This window comes from Dryobates pubescens, chromosome Z, assembly GCF_014839835.1.
Source record: "Dryobates pubescens isolate bDryPub1 chromosome Z, bDryPub1.pri, whole genome shotgun sequence".
NCBI lineage: Eukaryota > Metazoa > Chordata > Aves > Piciformes > Picidae > Dryobates > Dryobates pubescens.
This window is the reverse complement of record NC_071657.1, coordinates 120597486-120611625: the sequence shown is the minus strand read 5'-3', so window position 1 is coordinate 120611625 and position 14140 is coordinate 120597486. Positions and strand designations below refer to the sequence as shown.

Sequence of the window (14140 nt, the reverse complement as noted above, 5' to 3'; positions counted from 1 at the left end):
CCAGGAGAGCAGGGCCAGGGGCTGGAGCTGTCCCAGTGCCTGCCAGTGCCCCCAGGAGAGCAGGGCCAGGGGCTGGAGCTGTCCCAGTGCCTGCCAGTGCCTGCCAGTGCCTGCCAGTGCCCCCAGGAGAGCAGGGCCAGGGGCTGGAGCTGTCCCAGTGCCTGCCAGTGCCCCCAGGAGAGCAGGGCCAGGGGCTGGAGCTGTCCCAGTGCCCATCCAGTGCCCTCCCAATGCCTCCCAGTGCCCCCAGGAGAGCAGGGCCAGGGGCTGGAGCTGTCCCAGTGCCCATCCAGTGCCCTCCCAATGCCTCCCAGTGCCCCCAGGAGAGCAGGGCCAGGGGCTGGAGCTGTCCCAGTGCCTGCCAGTGCCTGCCAGTGCCCCCCAGCCACTGCTCCACCTCTTCACCAGTGCCATCCCAACACCTTTATTGGTGCCAAACCCACTCCCGCCCCCCCCCGGCAATTCCCAGTCCCCCTCCCCCCCCCCCCCCCCCCCTCAGCACTCGATGGAATCCTCCAGCAGCTGCAGCAGGGCCGGGGGGTGCACCCTGGGGTCTCCTCCCAGTGCCCCCCCAGTGTCCCCCAGTTCTTCCAGACTCTCCTCGCTCACCTCCTCTAGCGCCGGCAGCCCCCCCGGGGCCCCCCCTCCAACACGACGACCCCCCCCCAACCCCCCCCCGGGCAAACTGGGGCTGCCCCCTGCCACCACTTCCCCATAACCCCCCCCAGAAGCCTCTACTGAAGGACTGGGAGGACTGGGACTTCCTGGGGGTGGGGGCGGGGGGGCTGGGGGGGGCGGGGATCCACTCGGAGATGTCCCCCCACTGCCACTCCCTCCCGGGGACCCCCCCGGCTTCCCCACGGCCCCCACCCCCCTCACGGAATTGGCCTGAGGCTTGGGGGTGGGATTTTGGGGGGTGGGGGGTGGAGGCTGGGGGGCTGGGGGTGGGGGAGGAGGCTGTGGGGGGGGTCCCTCCCCGGCCCCCCCATCGCTGTAGCCCTCGTTGGGGTAATAAAGGCTGGGGGGGCTCGGGGGGGATTTGCCAGCAGGGACCTGCGGGAGGGGGGAGGGCACAGAAAAACGAATGTCAGGGACTGCCCCCCCCCGAGCCCCCCGTCCCCGTGAGACACCCCCCGAGCACCCCTCATGAGAACCCCCCCGAGACCCCCGTCCCCGTGAGACACCCCCCGAGCCCCCCTCATGAGAACCCCCCCGAGACCCCCGTCCCCGTGAGACACCCCCCGAGCCCCCCTCATGAGAACCCCCCCGAGCCCCCCGTCCCCATGAGACAACCCCCGAGCCCCCCTCATGAGAACCCCCCCGAGACCCCCGTCCCCGTGAGACACCCCCCGAGCCCCCCTCATGAGAACCCCCCCGAGCCCCCCGTCCCCATGAGACAACCCCCGAGCCCCCCTCATGAGAACCCCCCCGAGACCCCCGTCCCCGTGAGACACCCCCCGAGCCCCCCTCATGAGAACCCCCCCGAGACCCCCGTCCCCGTGAGACACCCCCCGAGCCCCCCTCATGAGAACCCCCCTGAGACCCCCGTCCCCGTGAGACACCCCCCGAGCCCCCCTCATGAGAACCCCGCTGAGACCCTCTCATGAGACACCCCCCATGAGACTCCCCTGAGACTTCCCCATGCGACTCCCCCCAGTGAGACCCCCCCCAATAATGGGACCCTCCCCCACTGCCTGGCACAGGGGAACCCCCCACTACAAGGAGCCTGCACCAGTGCCTCCCAGTGCCCTCCCAGTGCATCCCAGTGCCCCCCTGAGCCCACTCACTGCCTCCTAGTGCATCCCAGTGCCCCCCAGTACTTTCCCCCCCATTTCTGCCCTTCCCAGCACTGTGCCTCCCCCCTCTCAGAAGCCCCCAGCTCAAGAACCACCCCTCCATGCCTTCCCCCCAGGGACCCACTTATTCGACCCCCCCCAGTGCAGGCCCCCCCCAGTTTGTCCTTATTTGTCCCCCCTTCAGCACCCTCACCCTACCCCTAGTTCAGTGTCCCCCCCCCCCATTTCCTCCCCCAACCAGCACCCTGACAGCCTTCCTCCCTCCCCCCCCCAACAAGGACCCATTCTGGGGGTGCTCAGAGCAGCCCCCCCCAAATTCAGGGATGGGGAGGGGGTCACTTGGGCCCCCACCCCAAAAACTCACCGGCTGGAACCACCTCAGGCTCTGTTGGGGGGGGGGAAAGGCACAGGAGTCACTTGGGGGGGGTCTGTACCCCCCTTTTTTAGATCCCACTCTCCCATCCCAACATTTGGGGTCACCCCCCAACATTATGACTCCCCCCCCGCCTCCCCCTGAGATGGAGACCCAGGAATTGGGGGGGAGTTGGAGGTGCAGGGAGGGTTGGGGGCACCTAGGTGGGGAAATGTGGGGGTGCTGGGGGGGAATTTGGGAGGCTGGGAGGGAATTTGGGGGGTGCAGGGAGGAATATTTGGGGGAAGGGGGAATTCAGGGTCTGGGAGGGAATTTGGGGATGCCAAAGGGGGAATGTGGGGAGGGGGTCTGAGAGGGGAATGTAGGGGTTGGGGGGGTTGGGGGTGCGGGGAGGGTTGGGGGGTGTAGGTGGGAAAATCTGGGGGATGCTGGGGGGAATTTGGGGGCCTGGGGGGGTGTCCAGATGGGGAATTTATGAGTCTGGGGGGAAATTGAGGGGGCCTGAGGGGGGATTTGGGGACCTGGGGGGTGGAATCTGTGGGCCTGGGGTAATCTGGGGGTGCTGGGGGAAGGGATTTTGGGGTTCAAGGGTGGATTGGTGGGGGTACAGTGAAGAGCTGAGGGGGTGTCCAAGGCTGTGTTTGATGTCCTGGGGTCAATTTGGGGTTCCAAGGGGGGGAGGTCATGTGATGGGGGGGAGCGGGCAGGGTGGGAATTTTGGGGGTGCTGGGGGAGGACTTCAGGGGTTCAGGGACTGGTGTGGGGGCTGTGTTTGATGGCCAGGGGCAATGTGGGGCCCCAGGCGGGCAAATTCTAGGGGTTGAAGGAGGGAGGGTCAATTTTTTGGGGGGTGGGGGTGTGAGGTGGTCGGTTTTGGGGCTCCCCTACCACGTTGGGGTGCTTCTCGATCGCCAGGGCTGCCCGATCCGCCGTCTGCTGCCGCCGCTGCCGCCGCCGCAGCACCCGCAGGGCCAGGAACAGGATGGTGATGGTCAGCAGCAGCAGGGCCCCCAGCCCCCCACCCAGAATCCCGGGGTTCAGGGGGGTCCGACCCGACCCCCCCACCTCGGAGGGGTCTCGGGGAGCTGCGGGGGGAAGAGGAGGAGAGTTAGAGGGCGGGGCTGGGACACACAGAGCTGAGGGTTATGGGGGGAGGGGGGCATTGAGGAGACCAGTCTGGGGGGATGGGGTCACAGCGAAACGGGGGACAGTGGCGACCCCATTTTGAGGGGGGGTCACAGGGCAGTGGGAGACAGGGGACCCCATTTTGGGGGGTTATGGGGTAATGGGGGCACTGGGGACCCCATTTTGGGGCGTCTTTGGGACCCCCCCCCCATTTTAGTGGTCTTATGGGGTAATGGGGTCACTGTGAACTCCATTTTAGGGGGGTCATAGGACAATGGGGTACAGGGGACACCAATCTGGGGGGTCACAGGACAATAGGGCACAGGTGATCCCATTGGGGGGGAGTTATGGGATAGTGGGGGCACAGGGGACCCCATGTTGGGGGGGTCACAGGACAATAGTGTGGGGGTGATGGTGTGCTGGGGCACAGGAGCCCTCCCGGGGGGCCCCCAGTACCCTCCAGTGCTGCCAGTCTCCCCAGTGCCTACCTGCCTGCCCTGGCCACAGCACCTCCACTTCCACAGTGGTGTTGGAGGTCTCCCCGGACTCCTCGTCCCGTGCCAGCACCTGGGGGCACACCCACATGGGTGGGGCTGGCACCAGGTGACCCCCACCCCATCCCCCTCCTGTCCCTAACCCCATTATGCCCCTCCCCCAGACCCTTTCCAGTGGCTCCCAGTACTCCCAGTCCCCTGCTGCCCACCCCGGCTCTTCTGGTGCCACTCCCCAGCTCCCCACTGCCTCCCAGTGCCCCCCCAGTGCCCCCAACACCCCCATCTCCCCCCACCTCTCCAGTATGCCCACTGCCCTCCAGTGCCCCCACTGCCCTCCAATTCCCACCCAGTGCCCCTCCAGCGCTACCAGCACCCCAAATACCCTCCATGCTCCCACCTGCCCAGCGCCCCCAGCGCCCCCAGCGCCCCCACCTCCCCCGTGCCCCAGTCCCTCCCAGTTCCCCCCAGTAACCTGCAGGCGGTAGGTCTGGGCAGGTCTCAGGAGGTCAGCTCTGGCCACCACTAAGCCGTTGGGCATCACCTGGAAGAGCTGGTGGTGGCCGTGCCCCTGGGGGTGCCCCTGGCTCTGGTTGGCACTGGGCAGCTGCAGGCTGTACCGCACCTGGGGGTTCACCCCCTGCGGGGGGACCCTCCTCAGGCCCTGCCTGTACCCCCTGCCTCTGCTCCTCTTTGTGCCCACATCCCTGTCCGTGCCCGAATCCCTGCCAGCATTCCCTGCCTGTGCCCACATCCCTACCTGAGCCCTGCCTGCATCCCCTTGCCTGTGCCCACACCCTGCCTATACCCCTGCCCACATCCCTGTCCCAAACCCCTGCCTATACTCCTGCCTGCACCCCTGCCTGTGCCCAACCCCCCTGCCTACATCCCTTGCTCACATCTGTGCCCACATCCCTGAACACCCCATATCTATCCCCTGCCCATCCCCTGCCCATCCCCTGCCCATCCCCTCAACCTGCACCCCTATCCACCCCATATCCAACCCATACCCACCCCAGGGCCCATCTCATACCCACCCCAAGCCAACCCCCTACCCACCCCAGTGCCCATCCCAGACCCACCCCATGCCAACCCCACACCTGCCCCATACCCACCCCAGGGCCCATCTCGTACCCACCCCAACCCCACACCTGCCCCATACCCACCCCAGTGCCCATCTCATACCCACCCCAAGCCAACCCCCTACCCACCCCAGTGCCCATCCCAGACCCACCCCATGCCAACCCCATACCTGCCCCCTACCCACCCCAGTACCCATCCCATACCCACCCCATGCCCACCCCATACCTGCCCCATACCCACCCCAGAACCCATCTCATACCCACCCCATGCCAACCCCACATACACACCCTATCCATATCTGTGCCCATCCCATACCCACCCCATGCCAACCCCATACCTGCCCCATACCTGCCCCAGTGCCCATCTCATACCCACCCCATGCCAACCCCATACCTGCCCCATACCTGCCCCAGTGCCCATCTCATACCCACCCCATGCCTACCCCATACCTGTCCCATCGCCACCCCATGCTAACCCCACACACTCCATACCCGCCCCAGAGCCCATCTCATACCCAGCCCAGGCCCCGCAGTGCCCACCTCGGGGAAGTCCGGGTCGTGGGCACGCAGCGCCAGCACGTGGCCACCGAAGGTGAGGAGCAGGGCGGCCTCGCGGGCACCGGCGGGCACAAAGGCCTGGTAGGAGGGGCGGGCAAAGCGGGGCGGGGAGCGGTTGGCAGCCAGCACCCTCACCACCGCCTGGGTCACCGCGAACTTGTTGGCATCGTTCACCTGCGAAGCCTGGGGAGGAAAGGTTGGCACCCACCCCTCTGACCTCCTGCCGCCCACGGGTGCCAACCAGCGGCACCACCAGGACCAAGGTCATGAGGGTTCTCCAGCCCTGGGCACCGTCTAACATCTCCAGGTACCCTCAGTTTGTTGGGTGCCACCATCTCCTTCGGCATCTCCATGCCCTTGGGTGCCAGCACCTTCCTGGGCATCATCATCTAGTTCCATGGGCATCTCTGTGTCCCTGGGTGCCACCATCTCTCTCAGCATCATCCATCTCCTCAAACATCTTTCACTCAAGACACCCATCATCTCCTTGGGCATCTTCTTGGGTGCCACCATCTCCCTGGGTTTCCCTCATCTCCTCAGGTACCTCCATCTTCCCAGGTCTCCTTCACCCTGGGTGTCCTTCATCACCACAGACATCCTTCATCTCCCCAGGTGTCCTTCATCCTCCATCTCCTCAGGAACCTCCATCTCCCCAGACATCCCTCCCCTCATACCCACCATCTCCTCAAGCCTCCTTCACCCAACATCCTCCATCCACCATCTCCCCAAACCATTCCCCACCCCATTTCCTCACCTCCCACCACCTCCCAGTCCCCACCAGTACCTCCCAGTGCCCTTCCCACTCCCACCATAACACTGAGGCTGATGGCTGGGGTCCTCCTGCTGCTCTCCACCGCCCTCACCAAGGTGATGGCCCCGGTCATGTTGTCAATGTGGAACCTGCTGCTCTCCTGACCTGGGGGTTGGAGTGGGACAGCAAGCCCTAGAATGGGGCCCCCACCCCTAATTATCCCCTAAACCCCACCATTACCCCAGGGAATTGTGGGAAGCTCTGTCCCCAAAGGGACATCCTCTATGTTCCCCCCTGCCCAACTTCACTTTGAGCATCAATATAAGGTGGTGGTGGTGGGAAGATGATTTGGACCTCTCAGGAGCCACCCTTGGGTGCCCAACTGTGAGGGCACAACCCCACCACCCACTCAGGTCACCCAGTAACAGCCCTCCACACACACACACCCTGTACTGGGAAGGACTGGGAGGGGGATTAGGGCCACCACCCCCTCCCCATTCAATCCCTTTACACAATTGGATCCCAGCAATTGGATTGGACTCATGTGGGCACCACACCCAGGACGGGCATCATTCCTACCCCCTGCTCCTGGGATGGGCACCACTGGCACCATCTGCACCAGGGATTGGGGGGTAGAAGGGGAAGCCTCCTCAACCATGTCCGTACCCACCCAGGTCCACACTCACCCATGTCTATGCCAACCGTGTCTGTGCCCACCCAGGTCCACACCCAGCCATCCACGCCCACCTATGTCCAATGCCCACCCAAGCCTGCCTATCCTTTCCCACCCATGCCAACCTACCCATGCCCACCATGTCCACTTGTCCCTGATCACTTATTTCATGCCCACCCACCCCTGCCCACCCAGCTCCATGTGCCCATCTCCTTGTGTCCATGCCCACCCACCCCTGCCCACCCAGCTCCATGTGCCCATCTCCTTGTGTCCATGCCCACCCACCCCTGCCCACTCAGCTCCATGTGCCCATCTCCTTGCGTCCATGCCCACCCACCCCTGCCCACCCAGCTCCATGTGCCCATCTCCTTGTGTCCATGCCCACCCACCCCTGCCCACCCTTGTTCACCCACCCCTGCCCGCCCAGCTCCATGTGCCCACCTCCTCATGCCCACCCCTCCCGCCCACACCTCCACCCCAGCCCCAGCCGCCCACCGGCCCCTGCCCCTACCTGCCAGGAGTGAGTAGGTGATGGTGGCCCTCAGGCCCCTGTCCCCATCCTCAGCGTAGACGGAGCCGGGGCTGAAGCTCAGGGGACCTCCCTGGCGGGGGCGACACATCCATCTCAAGCTCCAGGAGAGACCCTCGCCCCCAACGCCCCCCAAGGCCGCCCCAGGCCGGGCGCCCCACCTGCAGCTGCCCCTCGGTGACGTTGGCAGTGTAGATGGGGCTGGTGCAGACGGTGAGGCCGTGGTGGGCGCGGGGGGTGCAGGGCAGGAAGCGGGGGTACTGGTCGTCGCCGTCCAGCACGTTGACCCGCACCCGCGCCGAGGCGTTGAACCGCTCCTTGGTGTTCATCTCCTGGGGACAGCCCGCGGCGCGGCGGTGAGGGGCGACGCGCACAAGGGCTGCGAGCCTCCTGCGGGAGGCTCCAAGGCACCTTCCCCGGGACACAGGAAGCCCCAGGGCACAAAGGCCTGCGAGACAGGCACCTGCTGCGGGCAAGGACCACCGCGGGATAAAGAACTCCGTGGGACAAGGACCCTCGGCACGGGGACCTTCAAGGGACATGGACCCTCAACACGGGGACCTCAAGGGGACAAGGATGCCCATGGCACAGGGACCATCAAGGGACAAGGACAACCGTGGGACAAAGACCTCCATGGGACATGGACCCTCAACACGGGGACCTCAAGGGGACAAGGATGCCCATGGCACAGGGACCATCAAGGGACAAGGACAACCGTGGGACAAAGACCTCCATGGGACAAGGACCCTCAACACAGGGACCTCAAGGGGACAAGGATGCCCATGGCACAGGGACCATCAAGGGACAAGGACAACCGTGGGACAAAGACCTCCATGGGACAAGGACCCTCAACACGGGGACCTCAAGGGGACAAGGATGCCCATGGCACAGGGACCTTCAAAGGAGAAGGACAACCATGGGACAAGACATTCTGGGGACAGTGACCCCATGAGACAGGGACACTCAAGGGGCAAAGACTCACAAGGGACAGAGACCTCCAGGGGACAAAGACTCCCATGGGACAGGGACTTTCAAGGAACAGGAACCCCTAGGGGACAAGAACTCTCAAGGGAGAAAGACCCCAATGGGACAAGGATCTTCCACACAGGAACCTTCTGGGGATGAGGAACTCAAAGGGACAAAGATCTCCATGGCACATGGAACCCCACCCAGGCCAGGGTGGGTGGCAGCAGGTGGGGGGGGGGGGGTGCCCTCCCCCACCTGGGTGGTGGCCACTGTCACCAGGGGGTGGAAGAGGTGACAGCCAGGTGCCCATTAGGGAAATGAGGGGGATTGAGGGCAGGTGATGGTGGCTGATGGGATCACGTCACCCCCAATTAGCAGGGACAACAGGGACATGAGGGACACAGAGGGTTGGGACAGGGACCTGCAGGGGGCAGAAGAGTGGGGCATGGGGTGGACATGAGGACCCCAGAGCCATGGCTGGTGGCAGGGGCATGAGGGATGCAGGGACATGGGGGACACAAGGACATGGGGTGGAGATAGCAGGACCATGGGATGGAGATGGGATGCACCTGAAGGACACAGGGACATCATGGGGTGGAGGTGGCAGGGACATAAGGGACATGGGTGGGGACACGAGGGACACAAGGACACGGAAGGGAGATAGGACGGACATGAGGGCCACAGGGACATGGAAGGGAGATGGGATGGACATGAGGGCCACAGGGACATGGAATGGAGATGGGATGGACATGAGGGCCACAGGGACATGGAAGGGAGATGGGATGGACATGAGGGCCACAGGGACATGGAAGGGAGATCGGATGGACATGAGGGTCACAAGGACATGGATTGGAGATGGGATGGACATGAGGGCCACAGGGACATGGATTGGAGATGGGATGGACATGAGGGCCACAGGGACATGGAATGGAGATGGGATGGACATGAGGGTCACAGGGACATGGAATGGAGATGGGATGGTCAAAGGCAACACGGAGCTGCAGAGTGAGCGGAGAAGCCACAAAGGTATCCAGAAGGACCACAGCACGAGCAGGGAGCTCCATACCCCGGGGTGATGACTAAAGCAGGGCTGGAGGAAGGGCTGGGGGAAGGGCTGGGGCCGTGCTGAGGCTCTCACCACGGCTGTGACCACCACCTCCAGCTGCTGCCTGCTCTCGAAGTCCAGCGCCCGCGCCAGCACCACCTTCCCGCTGTTGGGCAGGTCGATACGGAAGAACCTGGCGTCGGGCTGGGGACGAGGCGAGGGAGGGTGGCCCTCAGGGGGCTGGCAGATGGCGCTGGAAAGGCCCCCATCCTCTCATCCCCGCCACCTCCGCCCGTGGCCTCGCATCCCCCTCCTCTCCTCTGATCCCCGCCTCCGGGGGCTCACCGAGGCCGTGTCGATGACGTACATCAAGGTGTCCCCGTCGGCGTCCTCCGCCTGCGTGCTGAACACCACCGAGTGCACGGCTGCCAGCTGAGGGGCACCCACCGTCACCCACCGGGACCCACTGCCGGCCCCCCAAGAACACCCTGCCGGCCCCCAAACCCATCGAAGTCACCTCAGCCCTTTTGGGGGCTTCATCTTATCTTGGGTGGCCCCATCTTCTTCTGGGCATCCTTATCTCCTCCGGGGTGACCCCATCCCTCTTGGGTGTCCCCCACGCCTCTTCAGTGCCCCCATCTCCTCTTGGCTGACCTCATCCTCTCCTGGGTGTCTCCATACATCCCTTGGGTGTCCCTCTCGGGTGTCCCCATTTTCTCTTGTGTGTCCTCATCTCCTTCTGGATGTCCCCACCTCCTCTTGGGTGATGCCAACCCTTCTGGGTGACCTCATCCCCTCTTGGGTGACCCCATCCCCTCTGGGGTGCCTCAGTCCCCTCTTGGGTGGCCCTATCCCCTCTTGAGTGAGCAGCCTCTTGGTGTCAGAGCACCATCTCTGTCCCCATGCCCATGGTGGTTCTGGTGGCCCATTATCACCCCTGCCCCCATTCCCATGCCCATCTCCATCCCATTCCCAAGCCACACCCATGGCCACCCTTCTCCTGCTGCCCATCCCTCTCCCCATGCCCATGGTGGTCCTGGTGGCCCATCCCAGCACCTCGCTGATGTTGTGGGTGAGGAGAGGGGCTCCTTGAAAGTGAGGCCTGTTATCATTCTCGTTGAGGACCTGGACAATGATCCTATACTCGACCTGTTGGAGAACACAGGAGGTGGTTGATACAAGGTTCCCCACAGAGCCCTCACCACCCTTTGAGGTCACCCCTTGGTGGCCATACCGGGGAGAAGCCATCTTCAGCACACGTCAGGGCCACCATCAGCACTGGAGACTCCAGTTCCTGCAAAGGGGGACAAAGGGTTGGGTGAGGAGGACGCCTCCAGGGGCTCTTCACCCAGCTGGGTGAGGGTTGGACATGCGGGTTGGATTGAGGTTGTAGGAGGTAGAGATGGGATGGACACGAGGTGGAAGGGAATCAAGGATGCACTCAAGATGGACTCAAGATGGTGGAGGAGGATGGACATGGGATGGATGGGGATGGAGGTAGGTGGACTCAGAAAGGACATGGGGTGGACACAGAATTAATGGAGATGGGACGGGCCCTGGATGGACACAGAGTGGTTGGAGGATGGATGAAGAATGGACCCAAGATGATTGGAGGATGAAGCCAGGATGCATGGAGCTGATGGATGAAGGTTGGACACAGAACAGATGGAAGATGACAAATGATGGAGCCAGGTGGATCAAGGATGGTTGGAAGATGGATGTGGGATCATCATGGGATGGATGGATGGATGGATGGAAAATGGACCCAGGATGAATGCAAGATGGATGAAGGATGGAACCAGGTGGGCCCAAGATGGATCCAGGTTGGACAATGGACACAGGATGGATGGAGGATGGAGGCAGGTAGACCCAGGATGGACTCAGGATGGACAGAGGGTGGAGCCAGGTGGACCCGAGGTGGTTGGAGGATGGACATGGGATGGACAGAAGATGGTGAGAAGACAAATGGAGGTTGGACACAGGATGGGTGGAAGATGGATCCAGAATAGTGGACAGATGGACATGGAATGGATGTGGGATGGAGAGAGGAAGGATGGAGGCTGGGCACAGGATGGATGGAAGATAGACCCAGGATGGTTGGCTGACAGACACGAGATGGACAGAGCCAGGATGGATGAACTCAGATGGACCAAGGATGGATCTAGAAGGACTCTCAGTGATCTCGAAGGTCTTTTCCAATCTGGTTAATTCTGTTCTGTTCTGTTCTGTTCTATTCTGTTCTGAGGCCATGGTGGTGGCCAGGCTGGTGGCATCACCTCGCGGTCCAGTGTCCTTCCTGCCGAGACGTTGAGGCGGACGCTGCGACCATCCAGGTAGAACCAGACGGCGTCGGCGCCAGCCAGGCAGAGCTGGAGCCCGCCGTTGCCCGTGTCCCCCGGCAGCCGGGCCACCAAGCTCCCGTGGGCACTGTTCTCCATGATCTCCGTGAAGAGGTTGCCAAAGCTGCCGCACCCATCGCCGTGCGCTGTTGCCACCGTGAGGACATGTGAGTGGTCGCCTCCCGGCACCCTATCCCCTGTGCCCTCACCCCCTGCTGGCCATTTCTGTCTCCCAGACAAACACCTCCAGATCGTCATCCCTAGGTCGCCATACCTCAAGGTCCTCACGTTCCCATTCCTAGGTCTCCATCCTCAGGCCTCCATGACTTAAGGTCCCCATGGCCCCATCCCTAGGTCTCCATACCTTGATGTCCCCATGTCTCCATCCCTTAATGTCCCCACGTCCCATTCCCTGGACCTCCATCTCCAGGTGGCTGCTGTCCCTCTGTGTCTCCTACACCCAAGTGTCCATTTTTGGTCTCCAGCTCCAGATTTTCCTACCCCAGATCACCATTCCCTGGTGACCCTGTCCCTTGAGTCCCAGTCTTTCATAGCTGCCACCTCTAAGGTCCCCTTCCTGGTGACTATGTCCCCTGGGTCCCCACCTTCAGGGTCCTCATTTCCAAGGTCCCCATCTCCAGGGTCCCCTTCCCCAAGTCATCATTCCTGGGTTCCCTTGTCCCCTGAGTCCCCATCTCTCACGGCTGTCACCCCTAGGGACCCCTCCCGGTGACCCTGTCCCCAGGGTCCCCATCCTTGGGTCCCCACATCCAGGGTCCTTCATTCCCCATGGTTGCCACCTCCAAGGTCCCCAGCCCCAGGTCTCCAAGGTCCTTCATCTCCAGGTTTTCCTTTCCCAAATCCCCATTCCCTGGTGACTCTGCCCCTTGTCTCCCCACCTCCAGGTCCCCAGGGCACAGACCTTCATCCTCTCCACCACCACTGGGTTCCCCCCACCCATCCCCAGTGCCACCAGAGCTGCCAGTGCCCACGCTCACCTGTGGCCAGCTGCAGTGCCAGGCAGGCAGCCAGAAGAACTGGGCAGGACCTTGCTGCCATGGGGACAAGGATCCAGGGATGGGGACCTCGGTGGCAGCCTGTAGCCAGGGTGGAAGGAGAAGGTGGCACCTGAGGTGGCATCCCCAGCTCAGTCCCTGTCCCTTGTTCCCTGTGCCCTGCCATCTTTCTGTCTCACCAGCCATGGTCTCCAGGCAGGTCACCATCTTCTGGGACCCCATGTTTGGGTGTCCATGATGTTCCTACCCACGTCCTGACCTCTGGGATCCTCCAGGAGCAAGCCCCCATCCCCAAGGTCGCCATCCCAGTGTCTCCTTTCCCTGAAGTCCCCACATCCATGTCCCCATTCCTGTCCCCACCCTCGGGGCCTCCTCTCAGTGTCCCCATCCCTCGAGGTCCCCACCCTTGGGTCCCCAGCCCCAAGGTCCCCCCCTCAGTGTCCCCTTTCCCCGGCGTCCCCTTCCCTCGTGGTCCCCGTCCCGCGTCCCTGTCGCCCGGCTGGGCGGGGGGGCGGTCTCACCGGCCTCGTTGGGTGGTGGAGGGCGGCCGGGCCCCGGTGCTGTGGGGGGCAAAGTGCCCGCGCCAGGGCCCTGTGGGACATTCAGGACCCCTCGTGTCCCCTCCACCCATGGCCCCTCACGTCTGCCCCCCACGTCCTCCAACGCACCCCTCAATGCTCCCCCTCCCTGTGCCCCATGTCCCCTTCCCCACCTCTCCCCAGTCACACTTGCCCCCCACCCCGCCATAAAAGGACTCCCCACACACTCCTTGAGACACCCCCCCTTTAAGCCCTCCCCAGGCCCCCCCTTAAGCCCCTTCCCCCAACTTGGAGAGGTGGGGGGGGCACACCCAAACACCATCTGGCTGCCCCACCCCCCATCCCAATTAACTCCACTTAATTAGGGCAGGGTGAAGGGTGATGGGGGGGGGCACCCTCCATCTGCCACCTTGAACCCCCTCAACCCAGCACCTTAATAAATTATGGGGGGGTCCCCCCATTTTGCCCTTCACTCCCCTAACTAGGGTGCACCCAATGTGCTCCACCAGCCACCCACCCACCCAGCCTCGGGAGGGGTCCTCAGGGTGCTCCACCCCCACCTCTTACGACACCCAGCTCCCCTCCCGAAAAAACAGGACCCACACACACCCTGGGACCCAACCCCCCAACTTTGGACTCCCCCCAAACCCTCCTCAAAGCCCCCCAAAATCCCCCTCCCCCCCTTTTTACCTGCCGGCGCCGCCGCCCCCGGCGCTGCTGCCCCTGCCCAGGGCAGGGCGGGGGGGAAAGGATCAGGGGTGGGGGGGGGGCGGAGCTGCTGCCTGCCCTGCCTGCACCTCCCTGCCTGTACCTCCCCCTGCTCGTACCACCTGCGCTGCTTGGGGGGGTGTCCTGCT

General features: G+C 63.6%; 1 protein-coding gene and 1 long non-coding RNA gene across 2 annotated transcripts; both read right to left on the bottom strand.

Annotated features, from left to right (window-relative positions):
• Positions 1–664: 664 nt before the first annotated feature.
• LOC128899519 (uncharacterized) lies at positions 665–3155 on the bottom strand. The gene is made up of 3 exons (XR_008463118.1): positions 3058–3155; positions 2161–2181; positions 665–1053 (listed from the first exon to the last, which is right to left on the bottom strand). It is a non-coding gene; the product is annotated as an uncharacterized LOC128899519 (long non-coding RNA).
• A 403-nt stretch (positions 3156–3558) lies between these two features.
• LOC128899362 (cadherin-related family member 5-like) lies at positions 3559–13026 on the bottom strand. Its single transcript, XM_054177851.1, has 14 exons — positions 12924–13026; positions 12727–12825; positions 11666–11874; positions 10624–10683; positions 10446–10538; positions 9735–9821; positions 9483–9593; positions 7540–7710; positions 7361–7451; positions 6235–6341; positions 5408–5608; positions 4261–4425; positions 3783–3861; positions 3559–3590 (listed from the first exon to the last, which is right to left on the bottom strand). Exons 1-14 carry the CDS (start codon positions 12964–12966, stop codon positions 3559–3561), a joined length of 1548 nt encoding a protein of 515 aa, XP_054033826.1. The 5' UTR covers positions 12967–13026.
• Positions 13027–14140: the final 1114 nt, after the last annotated feature.

Bases quoted from the DNA above. Each gene is read 5' to 3' on its own strand.
- LOC128899362 (XM_054177851.1), bottom strand. From the start codon at position 12,966: ATGGGGTCCCAGAAGATGGTGACCTGCCTGGAGACCATGGCTG. The intron at 10,684-11,665 runs GTGATGCCACCA...CCCCCTTTGCAG, and splicing joins GAAGGACACTGGACCGCGAG to GAACTGGAGTCTCCAGTGCT. The intron at 4,426-5,407 runs GTGGGCACTGCG...GTCCCCCCGCAG, and splicing joins ACGACCCGGACTTCCCCGAG to GGGGTGAACCCCCAGGTGCG.